At 36.7% G+C, this 12655-nt stretch overlaps 1 protein-coding gene across 1 annotated transcript in view; it reads left to right on the top strand.

The window, feature by feature from the left end:
- The window catches only part of SORL1 (sortilin related receptor 1), a 167204-nt gene that overhangs the window by 64552 nt on the left and 89997 nt on the right, over positions 1–12655 (top strand). Inside the window, exon 12 of the mRNA XM_069470765.1 lies at positions 9503–9591. Coding sequence (XP_069326866.1) covers positions 9503–9591 — 89 coding nt within the window. The remainder of the gene's footprint in view (positions 1–9502; positions 9592–12655) is intronic.

Here is a 12655-nt window from a genome sequence, read left to right as displayed (position 1 = left end):
TTCATCTTTGACTGATAAGTTACTTAGAAAAGTATTATTTAATTTTCAGGTATTTGGGGACTTCATAAATATCTTATTATTATTGATTTCTAATTTAATTTCCTATAGTCAGAGAACACACTTTGCATGATTTCAATCCTTTGAAATTTGTGGGACTAGTTTTGTAATCCAGCATATGGTCTATACTGGTGAATATATCATGTGCACTGGAAAGGAATGTGTATTCTGCATTTGTTGTAGTGTTTTATAGATGCTATTTATATGAAGGTGGTTGATAATGTTCAGATCTTCTATGTTTATACTGTTTTTTTTTTTCCTTTGGTTTGGTTTTGGTATAGTTCTCTAAATTGCTACAAGAGGCAGGGTAAGATTTCTTACTATGATTGTGGAATTATTTATTTCTCCTTTAAATTCTGTCAGTTTCTGCTTTATTTTGCTATATGGTTTGAGTCTCTGTTATTAAGTATATTTAAATTTATTATCTTTTCTGATGAACTCTTCCTTTTATCATCATGAAATATCCCTCTTTATTTATGGTAATACTTTATTTTGAAGTATATTTTATCTGATATTGAAATAATCACTCTTCCCTTATGTTTTCTGTTTGGGTAGTGGATCTTTATCATCCATTTACTTTCTACCTATCTGTGTCATTATATTTAAAGTGTTATGTAAGTGTTATATATTATATTATCTTATCTTATCTTACAGGCAACATGTAGTAGGGCCTTGCTTTTTTTTTCATTCTACCAAGTTCTGCGTTTTAACTGAAAAGCTTAAGCCATTAGCATTTAATAGAATTATTGATATGGTTGGATTTAGATCTAATATTTTATTTATTTATTTTTTATCCCCTCTGTTTATTATTCCTGTTTCTCATTTCCTATCTTCTTTTGTATTAGATATTTTTAGTATTCTATATTTATTTTTAAAATTATATTTCTTTGTATTTTTAATGGCTTCTCTAAGGATTACAACATACATATCTAATCTTTCATAGTCTTTTTTGAGTTAATATTGCAGTTAACAAAATTTAGAAGATTTGTAACCATATAAGTCCCATTTTGGCTCTCCCACTTTTATGTTATTGTTATATGTATCATCAGCATACATTGAAACACCTGCAAATAATGTTTGTTTTGCTTTAAATCATCATATGAATTTTAAAGAACTTAAGAGGAAAAAAGTATTTCATATTTACCATTTCTCTTGTTTTTTCTTCATTCCTGAAGATCTCATGGGAAATTTCCATACAGCCTAAAAAATTCCTTTAGCATTTCTTTAGAGGAGGTCTACTGGCTATGAATTCTCTTGATTTTCCTTCATTTGAAAAATGTCTATTTTACCTTCATTCTTGGTGGTGTATGTTTGTTGGATATAGAATTGTGGGTGGACAATAATTTTCCTCCAATACTTTAAAGATGTGCTACTGTCTTCTTGCTAGTCTTCTGATGTTGTCATTTCAGCTATCATTCTCCTGTGTGTAACATGTCATTTTCTCTAGATGCTTTCAAGATTTTTTTCCTTTTCTTTCATTTTAAGCAGTTTTGTTTTGTGCCTAGCAGGGGTTTTCTTTGAGTATATCCTGTTTGGGTTGCTGATTTTGAATCTGTAGATTTATGTCTTTTACCAAATTTGTGAAATTTTCAGCCATTATTTCTTCAGATATTTTTTCCTGCCTCAATGCCTTTATCCTATTCTTCTCAGACTTTAGTTACACATTGGACCTGTTATTATTCCACAGGTCCTTGGAGATACTTTTTTAAAAATCTTTTTTCTTGTATGCTCTTTTTAAAAAATTTTCTTATTGAGGTAAAAAAATTTACCATCTTTATTATTTTTAAGTTTACAGATCAGTGGCAATACATTTATGTTCTTTTTTTTCCTTCTTCTCTCCCTCCCACTGCCTTTCCCTGGCCTGTGGTAGCCACCAATCTAATATCTATTTTCATGAGATTTTGCTTTTTTTTTTTTTTTTATCTCCCATATGTGAATGAGAACATGCAATATTTGTCTTTCTGCACTTGGCGTATTTCACTTAACATAAATAGCCTCTAGTTCCATCTATGTTGCTGCAAATGACAGGATTTCACTCTTTTTTTATGGCTGAATAGTATTCTGTTTTGTATACATACCACGTTTTCTTTATCCGTTCATCTGTTGATGGACACTTAGGTTGATTCCATATTTTGGCTATTATGACTAGTGCTGCAGCAAACACGGGAGTGCAGATATCTCTTTGATATATTGAGTTCCTTTCTTTTGAATATATGGCCAGTAGTTGAATTGCTGGAATCATATGGAAGTTCTGTTTTTAGTTTTTTTTAAGGAACTTCCATACTGTTCTCCATAGTATCTGAATTAATTTATATTACTGCCAACAGTATATGAGGGTTCCCCTTTCTCCACATCCTGACCAGCATCTGCTGATTGCCTTTCATTGTGATACAAGCCATTTTAACTGGGGAGAGATGATATTGCATTGTGGTTTTGGTTTGCATTCCTCTGAAAGTTAGTGATGCTGAACATTTTTCATATATCAGTTTGCCATTGTATGTCTTCTTTTGAGAAATGTCTGATCTTTTGCCCATTTTCTAATCGGGTTATTTATGTTTTTGCTATTGAGTTGTTTGAGCTCTTTATATATTCTGGTTATTAATCCCTTGACAGATGAATAGTTTGCAGATATTTTCTCCTATTCTTTGGGTTGTCTGTTTAGTTTGTTGATTTCTCCTTTGCTGTGCAGAACCTTTTTAGCTTGATGTAATCACATTTGTCTGTTTTTGCTTTGTTTGCCTGTGCTTTTGAAATCTTTGCCAAGACTGATGTCCTGGAGCATTTCTCCAATGTTTTTTCCTATTAATTTCATAGTGTCAGGTCTTAGATTCAAGTCTTTAATCCATTTTGATTTGATTTTTGTGTATGGTCAGTGATAGTGGTCTAGCTTCATTCTTCTGCGTGTAGCTATCCAGTTTTCCCAGGACCATTTTTGGAAAAGGCTGTCCTTTCCCCATTGTAAATTCTTGGTGTCTTTGTTGAAGATGAATTAGTTGTAAATGTGTGCATTTATATCTGGCTTCTCTATTCTGTTCCATTGGTTCATGAGTCTGTTTTTATGCCAGTACCATTGCTGTTTTGGTTATGGTAGCTTTGTAATAAAATTTGAAGTTGGGTTGTGTGATGCCTCCAGCTTTGTTCTTTTTGCAAAGGATTGCTTTGTCTATTGGGGGTCTTTTGTGGTTCCATGTAAATTCTAGGATTTTTTCCCCCTGTTTCTATGAAGAATGTTACTGGAATTTTGATAGATTGCATTGACTCTATAAATTGCTTTGGGTAGTGTTGTCATTTTAACAATATTAATCCTTCTAATCCATGAGCCTAGAATATCTTTCCATTTTTTTTGTGTCCTCTTCTATTTCTTTCATTAGAGTTTTATAGTTTCCCTTGTATAGATCTTTCCCTTCTTTGTTTAGATTGATCCCTAGGTATTACATTTTTTATAACTATTGTAAATGGGATTTCTTTCTTGATTTCTTTTTGAGATTATTTGTTGTTCATATATGGAAATGCTACTGATTTTTGTATGTTGGTTTTGCATCATGCAAATTTACTGAATTCTTTTATCAGTTTGAACAGTTTTTTGTTGCAGTCTGGGTTTTTGTAGGTATAAGGTCATGTTGTCTGCACACAGGTGAATTTGACTTCTTCCTTCCCAATTTGGATGCCATTTATTTCTTTCTGTTGCCTAATTGCTCTGGCATGGCTTTCAGTATTATGTTGAATAATAGTAGTGAAAATGGGCATCTTTGTCTTTTTCCACTTTTTGGAGGAAAGGCCTTTAGTTTTCCCCCATTTAGTATGATGTTAGCTATGTGTTTGATAGCCTTTATTATTTTGAGGTCTGTTCCTTCTATACCCATTTTAATGAGAGTTTTTATCATAAAGGGATGTTGTATTTATCAAATGGTTTTTCAGCAGCTATTGAAGTATTCATATAGTTTTTGTTCTTTTTTTTTGATGTGGTGTGATAATTGATAATCAATTATCAATTATCATTAACATATGCAATCATGATAGTTGATTTGCATATGTTGAACCATCCTTGCATCCTTGGAATGAATCCCACTTGATCGTGGTGAATGATCTTTTTAATATGTTGTTACAATCGGTTTGCCAGTATTTTATTGAGGATTTTTGCATCTATGTTCATCAGTGATATTGGCCTATAGTTTTCTTTTTTTGTTGTATCCTTGTCTGGGCAATACTGGCCTCATAGAATAAGGTTGGAAGTTTCCCTCCTCATCAGTTTTTTTGAAAAGTTTGAGCAGGATTGGTATCAGTTCTTTAAATATTTGGAAGAATTCAGAATCCATCAGGTCCTGGGATTTTCTTTGATGGGAGATTTTTTCATTACAGCTTTGATATTATTACTTGTTATTGGTTTGTTGAGGTTTTCTGTTTCTTCATGGTTCTCGGTAGGTTGTATGTGTCCAGAAATTTATCCATTTCTTCTAAGTTTTCCAATCTGTTGGCATATAGTTCATATAGTCTCTAATGATGCTTTGTATTCCTGAGGTCTCAGTTATTAGGTCTCCTTTTCATTTCTGATTTTATTTATTTGGGTCTTCTCTCTTTAGTTAGTCTAGCTAAAGGTTTGTCAATTTTGTTTATTTTCAAAAAACCCAACTTTTCATTTCATTGATCTTCTGTACTTTTTTGTCTCTATTTCATTTATTTCTGTTCTGATCTTTATTATTTCTTTTCTTCTATGAATTTTGGGTTTGGTTTGTTCTTGCTTTTCTAGTTCCTTGAGATGCATCAGTAGGTTGTTAATTTGGAGTCTCTACGTTTTTGATATAGGTGTTTATTGCTATAAACTTCCATCTTAGTACTGCTTTTGCCATATCCCCTAGATTTTGGTATGTTGTGTTTCCATTTTCATTTGTTTTCAGAAATTTTTAAATTTCTTCTTTAATGTCTTCATTGACCGATTGGTCATTTAGGAACATATTGTTTAATTCTATGTGTTTGTATATTTTTCAAGGTTCTTCTTGTTATTGATATCTAGTTTTATTCCATTGTGGTCAGAGAAGACACTTGATAGGATTTCTGTTTTCCAAAGTTTGTACAGATTTGTTTTGTGGTCTAAGATATGGTCTATTCTGGAAAATGTTCCATGTATTGATCAAAAGGATGTGTTATCTGTATCAGTTAGGTGAAATGTTCTGTAAATGTCAGTTAGGCTTGTTAGATCTAGTATGTAGTTTAAGTGTGCTGCTTCTTTCTTTCTTTCTTTCTTTCTTTTTTTTTTGTTTGTTTTTTTTTTAGAGACAAGGTCTTCCTGTATTGCCTAGGCTGGAGTGCAGTGCCATGATCATAGCTCCCTGTAACCTCGAAGTCGTGGGCTTAAGCAATCCTCCTGCCTCAGCCTATCGAGTAGCTGAGACTACAGGCTTGCACAACTATGCCTGGCTTTTTAAAATTATTTTTTGTAGAGACAGGTTCTTGCTATGTTGCCCAGGTGGTCTTGAGCTCTTGGCCTCAAGTAATCCTCCCGCCTCACTCTCCCAAAGTGCTAGGATTATAGGCGTGAGTTTACCTTGCCTAGCTCCACTATTTTCTGCCTGGATTGTCTGTCCATCATTAGAGTGGGGTGTTAAAGTCCCCTACTATTATTGTATTACAGTCTATCTCTCCCTTTAGGTCTATTAATGTTTGCTTTATATATCTGGAAGCTCTGGTGTTGGGTACATATTTGTAGTTATATACTGTTGCTGAATTGACTCTTTTATCATTATATAATAACCCTTTTTGTCTTTTTTAATAGTCTTTGCTTTGTATTCTCTTTTCTCTGATACAAGTATAGCTACTTCTGTTCTTTTTTGGTTTCCAATTGCATGGAATATCTTTTTCCACCCCTTCACTTTTAGTCTGTATGTGTCTTTATAGGTGAAGTGGGTTTCTTGAAGGCAGTTTATTATTGGGTCTTGTTTCTTTATCCATTCAGCTCCTCTATGCCTTTTAATTGGAGAATTGAGACCATTTACATTCAGTGTTATTATTGATAAATAAGGACTTACTAATACCATTTTGTTGTTTGTTTTCTGGTTGTTTTGAGATTCCTCTTTCTTCCTTTCTTGCTGTCTTTATTTGTATTTAACTGATATTCTCTGGTAATATGTTTAAATCTGTTGCTTTTTATTTCTAGAGAATCTATTATAGATTTTTGTGCTGTGATTACCACAAGGCTTACAAAAACATTTTATAGACATAATAAGTTATCTTGAAATGACAACTTACCTTAGAACACAAATAAAAGAATATAAAAAAAGTGAAAAAAAGACTTACAAAAAATTCTACACTTTAACTCCATCCCCCTAACATATTAACTCTTATTTGTCTCAATGTACATATTTTTAAATGCTCTGTCTCTTAACAGATTGTAGTAGCTATTATTGTTTTTGATAGATTTGTCTTTTGAGCTTTGTACTAGAGTTATGGGTGGATTGAAACCACAAATATAATAGAAGAGTATTCTGGGTTTGTCCACGTACTTAATCTACCAGCGGATTTTATAACTTGAGACTTTTTTTTTTTTTTTTGCATGTTAGTATTTTTTTCTTTCAGTTTGAAGAACTTTCTTTAGCATTTCTTGAAAGATGGGTCTGGTGATGAATTCTCTCAGCCTTATTTGTCTGTGAAAGACTTTATCTCTGCTTCAAATTTGAATGACAGTTTTACTGGTGCAGTATTCTTGGTTACAGTTTGTTTTTTCTTTGAGTAGTTTGAGAATGTCTTCCTCTGCCTTCTGGCCTGTAGGGAAGTCTGTTGTCAGATGAATTGGAGCCCCTTTACCTGTTATTTGCTTCTTATCTCTCATTACTTTTAGATCTTCTCTTTGTCCTTGAGAGTTTGATCATTAAATGCCTTGGGGTAGTCTTATTGGGTTGAATCTTCCTGGTGTTCCAAGATCTTCCTGTACCTAGATATTTATATATTTCTCAAGTTTTGGAAAGTTTTCTGTTATTGTTTCTTTGAATAAGCTATTATATCTCCCCCTTGCTCTTGCTCAGTTCTCTCTTCAACACCAACAATTCCTAGATTTGGTCTTCTGAGGTAATTTTCTGTATCTCATAGTGGTATTTACTCTTTTTCATTCTTTTTTCTCCTCTGTGTATCTTCAGGCTCACTGATTCTTTCCTCTGCTTGGTTCATTCTGTTGTTGAGAGCCTCTAAAGAATTTCTCAGTTTAGCAAATATATTTCTCAGTTCCACGATTTCTGTTTGATTTTTTTTTTTTATTATTTCAATCTCTTTGTCAAATTTTTCTGATTAATTTGTGAATTGCTTTTCTGTGTTATCTTGGAGATCACCGAGTTTTCTTAAAACTACTATTTTGAATTTTTGGTTAGACAGCTCACAAATTGCCATCTCATTAGGGTCAGCCAGTGGATTTTTGCTTTGTCCTTTTGGGGAGGTCATGGTTCCTTGTTTGCTGTTGTTTCCTGTGGGCACACATCTGTGTCTTTGCATTGAAGGATTAGTTACTTATTCCAGACTGTCTGACTGTGGTCTAATATATAGTGTATTCTGGAAAATGTTTTGGTTTTTATTGAATGAATTTGCTTAGTGAATCCTCCCTGCTAAATGGCTGCCTACTTTTCAGCTCTAGGTGGCGCCTTAAGCCCAGGTTCACCTCTGCTCTGGTAAATGATTGGAGCACTGCCTGTCCCAAATGGAGGAGATCCCAAAGGGATTATTGCAACAGTGTGGGATAACCAGACAATGGCTAGGGGTTTGTGTCCTGGGCAATGGTCCTCCTACAGCCACTCTTATTTGGCATTTCCTTTGTCCAAGGCACAGAGCAAAGTTTCAAGGCTGAAGATGGTAATCCCACCTCCTCCGGGATGTTTCTTCCTTCAGGCAGTTATGGTGCTACCCATAGGTTAAGGAAAGGACAGATCCCCTGCCAGAGGGCCCAAGATTGTGGGGAAGCTGGTTGACCACCTCAATTTCATTTTTTTCAGTGTAGGAGCTTTGAGTTGAGGGGAGATTTTCCATGCTGCTGGTGCCTGGGCAAATGAGGGGAAAGAGTGTTGTGGATATGGGTCCAGTTCTTCGATTCTCTGCCCAGTTTTTCCACTTCTCTGTGCCCCGGGAACTATCTCTTTCTTGTACTTGAGTTCTTGGTTGTTGCTGATGAAGATCTTGGGGCTGTATATTTGCTTTTGTTTTTTTGGAGTGAGGAAGAGAGACCAGCTTGCCTCTATGCCACCATTTGTAATAGGAAGTTCAATAATCCTGTATGTTCTTTAGAATGGATAGTTTCTGTTAGTCTATATTTATCTTCAAGTTCACTAATTTCTCTGTCATTTGAGTCCGTCAGTGAATTTATTTCAAATATTGTATTTTTCTGTTAATAGAACTTCTATTTGGTTCTTATTTTTTAAAAACTGTTTTCACTCCTTTGGGGAGAATTCTTATCTTTTGTTCATTTCACATGTGTTTTTCTTTTCTTCATGGAACATGGTTATAATAACTGTTTTAAAAGCCCTGGGATTGGTGCCTGTTGACTTTCTTTTTCCTTGAGAATCGGACACATCTTATAGTTAGGTTTGCATGCTATATGTTGAATAATTTTGGTTTTGTATTCTGGACATGTGAATGAAATGCATGAAATGAAATCATCTTCTGGAGGATTTTTTTTTTTTTTAAAGCATGTAATCAGCCTGTTAGGTTCTGACTGTTCTGTCTTGCTTTTTGTGGGTGATAGTTCAAATCTCAGGTTAGTCTGCTAAACCTTTGTTCTGCTGGTTTGGGCATGCACATGTATAGATTAGGGGTTAGACTGGGGCTTATGTAATAAGTTCATACACAGAATTAGGAGATTTACTTTTTCGACACTGCCCCTCTGGGAGTCCATCTGCATGTTCCCCAGCCTGTAGGGGCTCCTTTTCCTGGTTTCTTTGGCAGATAGTTCAGCTCTCTGGCTAGGACTGAGGTGCACTCCATGACCGGGGCTTTCCCTCAGGGCAAAGCCATGCCAGGAAACCCACAACTGTGTGCGTAGCTTCTCCAGGTTTTAAATCCCTTCCATAATAAGCTCTGGCTTTTGTTTACTTTTGAGCATCCTCTGGCAGTTGTTTTTTGTATTTTGTCCAGAGTTTTTAGTTGTAATTAGCAGGAAGGACGGGCTATAGGGAGCTTATCCTGTCCTAGGAGAACTGCAACCCTAGTTGGTTAATTTTTAATCGTTGGTTGGGGAGAGTCAAAGGTTTGGGCTTGAGTCTTACCTCTGCTGTTCACAGTTTGCCATGTTAGTATTAACCCCTTGTTTGTTCATTTGGGGAAAAAATTGGGATACCAGAACTATGTGTGTTATAAACTGAAAAATCGTATTCAAATGGTTGATTGCTAACGTGTGTGTGTGCATGCACGTTTACATGGCTTCTGCACAGCTACCTTCACAGCAGTGACATGAGCACTGGCTTTTCCTCTTCAGGCACTTCCAGGACCTCACTACTACACATGGGGGGACCATGGAGGCATCATCATGGCCATTGCCCAGGGCATGGAGACCAACGAGCTGAAGTAAGTATCTCTGGTTAAGTCTTCTAACATCTAACTGTTCTCTCAGAAATTTATGTCTGTGATTATAAGTAAATTATCTTTCTACAGCATTAGGGTGTTGGTAGCACAATTTGTGACCTCTGGAAATTACTTAAACTTTCCTTATCTGTAAAATGGGAATAACAACCTGTCCTTTCTATCCCTGTCCTTTCAATACCCCCTTTCTAGGGGTATTGTTGGGGAACAAGCAAAATCATTTTATTGATTTGAAAAAGTGCAACTCTATATAAATAATAATGACTAAAAAAAAAAAACTAGAGACTCTTTAATTTCTCTTTCTTTGCTTTGTGTGTGACACACAGATTTACTCATAGAATGACTAATGAATAAGTGATACACGAGCAATACTTTACAGAACGCATGTGTCTTAATAGCTAGTTGACTTTTGCTGTGCTATATTAGGTTATGGGGGGGTTCTCATAGATGAGCTGGAAGGACTATTTGGAGTTAACAGCTTCATTTTACAGATAAGAAAGCTGAGGCTGAGCAAGGTGAAGTAACCTGCCCAGGGTCTTCCCATTTGTTAGTGACAGAGGCAGGATTAGCGCTTGGGTCTTTAGATTATGTCATGTATTCTTTGCCGTATATTGTTTTGAAAAGCAAACATATTAGGAGTTTGTAACTTCTAGTCTTTTAAGTTTTGATTTTATCAGAATCAGTCGTTTGATGACTTCTGTCTGAGTTCTCGAACAGTTAACGTTAGGTCAGGGCAGACTGGCCCTAACTTCTCCCTGTTTTGGAGCTGAACCCATTAGATAGATTACGGAAGGAGGCTGAGAGGGCTTCTGTAATCATCTTGTTTAATGCGAGGAAAAGCTTTCTTTTCCTTTGCTCCTTTTAGAAACAGAGCCAGCAGCAAGAGAGAGGTGGGTGGTTTGGAAAAAGAGATCATAGCAGCTGGGTTTTCCCCTGCAGTTAATTTGACATGTGCTAAGGGAGAAAGAAGCAGAGCACTGGCATTTAGCATTCCACCTGGCTGTTCTCTGTTCCGCATAGCTCTGGTCAGCTGTTTCTTTAGAGACAGGAGTCAGAAGAGGCCCTGTTTGTATGCCACATTCTGTATCCATATTCAGATTGGTGTTTGCTCAGAGGATGACTGTCACAAAGCACAGTGCTTCCCACATTTATACTGTCATTTATATATCCACTAATTTAATTCTCATCTCACGCATTTAGCAAGCACTAATTATGCCAGGTACTGTGTATCTAAAGATAAATAGGGTGCTATCCCCCACCCTCAAGCACCCCATCCTTTTACTGTAAGATTGGTGAGGAAACAATCATTGTTGGTCCCCCGCTATGTGTGAAAGACGTGTAAGGGACATAGTTTGGCTTCCTAGGACTGCATTTCATTCTTTGTACGGCTTTCAGATTTTAGAGTCCGCTCTCGATTTTCCTTGTTTAACTTCCCTACAGATCACATTTGCATTCCAAGCTGGCTCCTCTGAAGGCCTGAGCGTGATTTTAGTCCTCTTACACCATCTGTCGGTTCATATGTGCTCAGGGAACGCAGCGTCATTCTGCACTAGCTGGAGCAAAACATGATCAGGAAAATAAACCTGCTGCCAACAAATCACAATGCCCTCCCCAGACATTTAAAAATGACTCTGGGGTTGTAGACTTTGGGGGATTATGGACACTGTAGCATTCCTCTATTTGTATAGGCCATTTGGAGGTATCTGTAGGCATTGTTCGAATAAATCACTTGCAAACATGAAAATACATACAGGCCTCCTATTGACAGGTGCGTGTGTCCCAGATAGCAGCCTGAGCTTGGCCTGAATCTGTGTAGCCACCTGGCATTTACTCAGTGTGTTGTTCGCAGAGGTGTTTTGCTTCTCCTCCTGCTGCTCTGAAAAGCAGGAAATAATACTGAAGTGAGTTCATATCCTTAAACCACACTGGTGGTTTACTGTGATGCCCATGCATGAATGGAGGCTGCTTCTGACAAAACTGGATTTCTGTTGTTGGTGGAGCTTCAGGCCTTTTTGAATCTGGCCTCCAACCACAGTGATCTCGCCTTTGAGTCTCATAGCATTTATTAGCTGTCCCGTTAATTCAGCATCGATCATACTCTGATTCCTTTTGTTAGTTACATTTTCATTATTTCCCTGAATTCTTCAATTTGTTAGTAAGGCCTTTGCAGATAAGTATTTCTGCTCTATTCCTATTAGTAGGCACTTCGCACATATTGAATTGCAATAGGTCATGCATACTTAGTCTTCTGAGATTGCTTATTTTTAATTTTTATTTATTTTTACTCATTTATAAAACCGAAAGGAACCTGGGTAGGGTGCCAGTTGCACCACTCCAAGGGAGACCACTGCTGTTGTGCTCTATGTAAATGACAATCCCTGGAGCAGACACCTGAGGAGGGGCTCCCTGGATGTGTGCAACCTGGTGGTGCCCAGGAGGCAGCAGAAATGACCCAGCCCATGTTCCTCAGTTTTCACACCAGGGAACAAGTGATTAGTCAGGAGTTAGTGCCCTGGCTGGAACTGGAGCACATTTCTGTTAAGAATCATTTCAGGTCAAGTACACAAACATTTGTTGGACATCCACAGTGAACCAGATGTTGTTCTAGACACCAAGGACGCAAGGGCGAGTGGGGCGCTGTTCAGGGCTGCTCGGGCCCCCTGTGGCTCCGTGATGTTTCTGAGCTAGTGGGAAAGAAGCTGGGAGCGGGGCTTGCGTGGAAAGGGGGCTTTCTGACCTGCTACTTACCCATCTTTCTGGAGGAAAGCCAATTAAAGTAGCATCAGTAACTCCAGTAAGAGGTAGTGGGGACAGAAGTTGAAACATTGCTTAAAATAAGAGGGTGTGTGTGTGTGTGTGTGTGTGTGTGTTTGTGTGTGTTTTTTGGTTGTTCTTTTAAATTATTCCTGTCTTTCTCTTCCTGATTAGCACAGATAACTAAGAGTTGATTGCTATTTGTTTCAGCTTCTGCATTGATTCTCCACTGAGACTGTTACCTTTGTTATTGTTAATTGAAATTGAGAGCGAGAAGTGGAACGCTTTGTTTTGC

This window comes from Eulemur rufifrons, chromosome 6, assembly GCF_041146395.1.
Source record: "Eulemur rufifrons isolate Redbay chromosome 6, OSU_ERuf_1, whole genome shotgun sequence".
NCBI lineage: Eukaryota > Metazoa > Chordata > Mammalia > Primates > Lemuridae > Eulemur > Eulemur rufifrons.
Note: the sequence above shows the minus strand (reverse complement) of the source record. Positions and strands in the feature narration are given on the sequence as shown.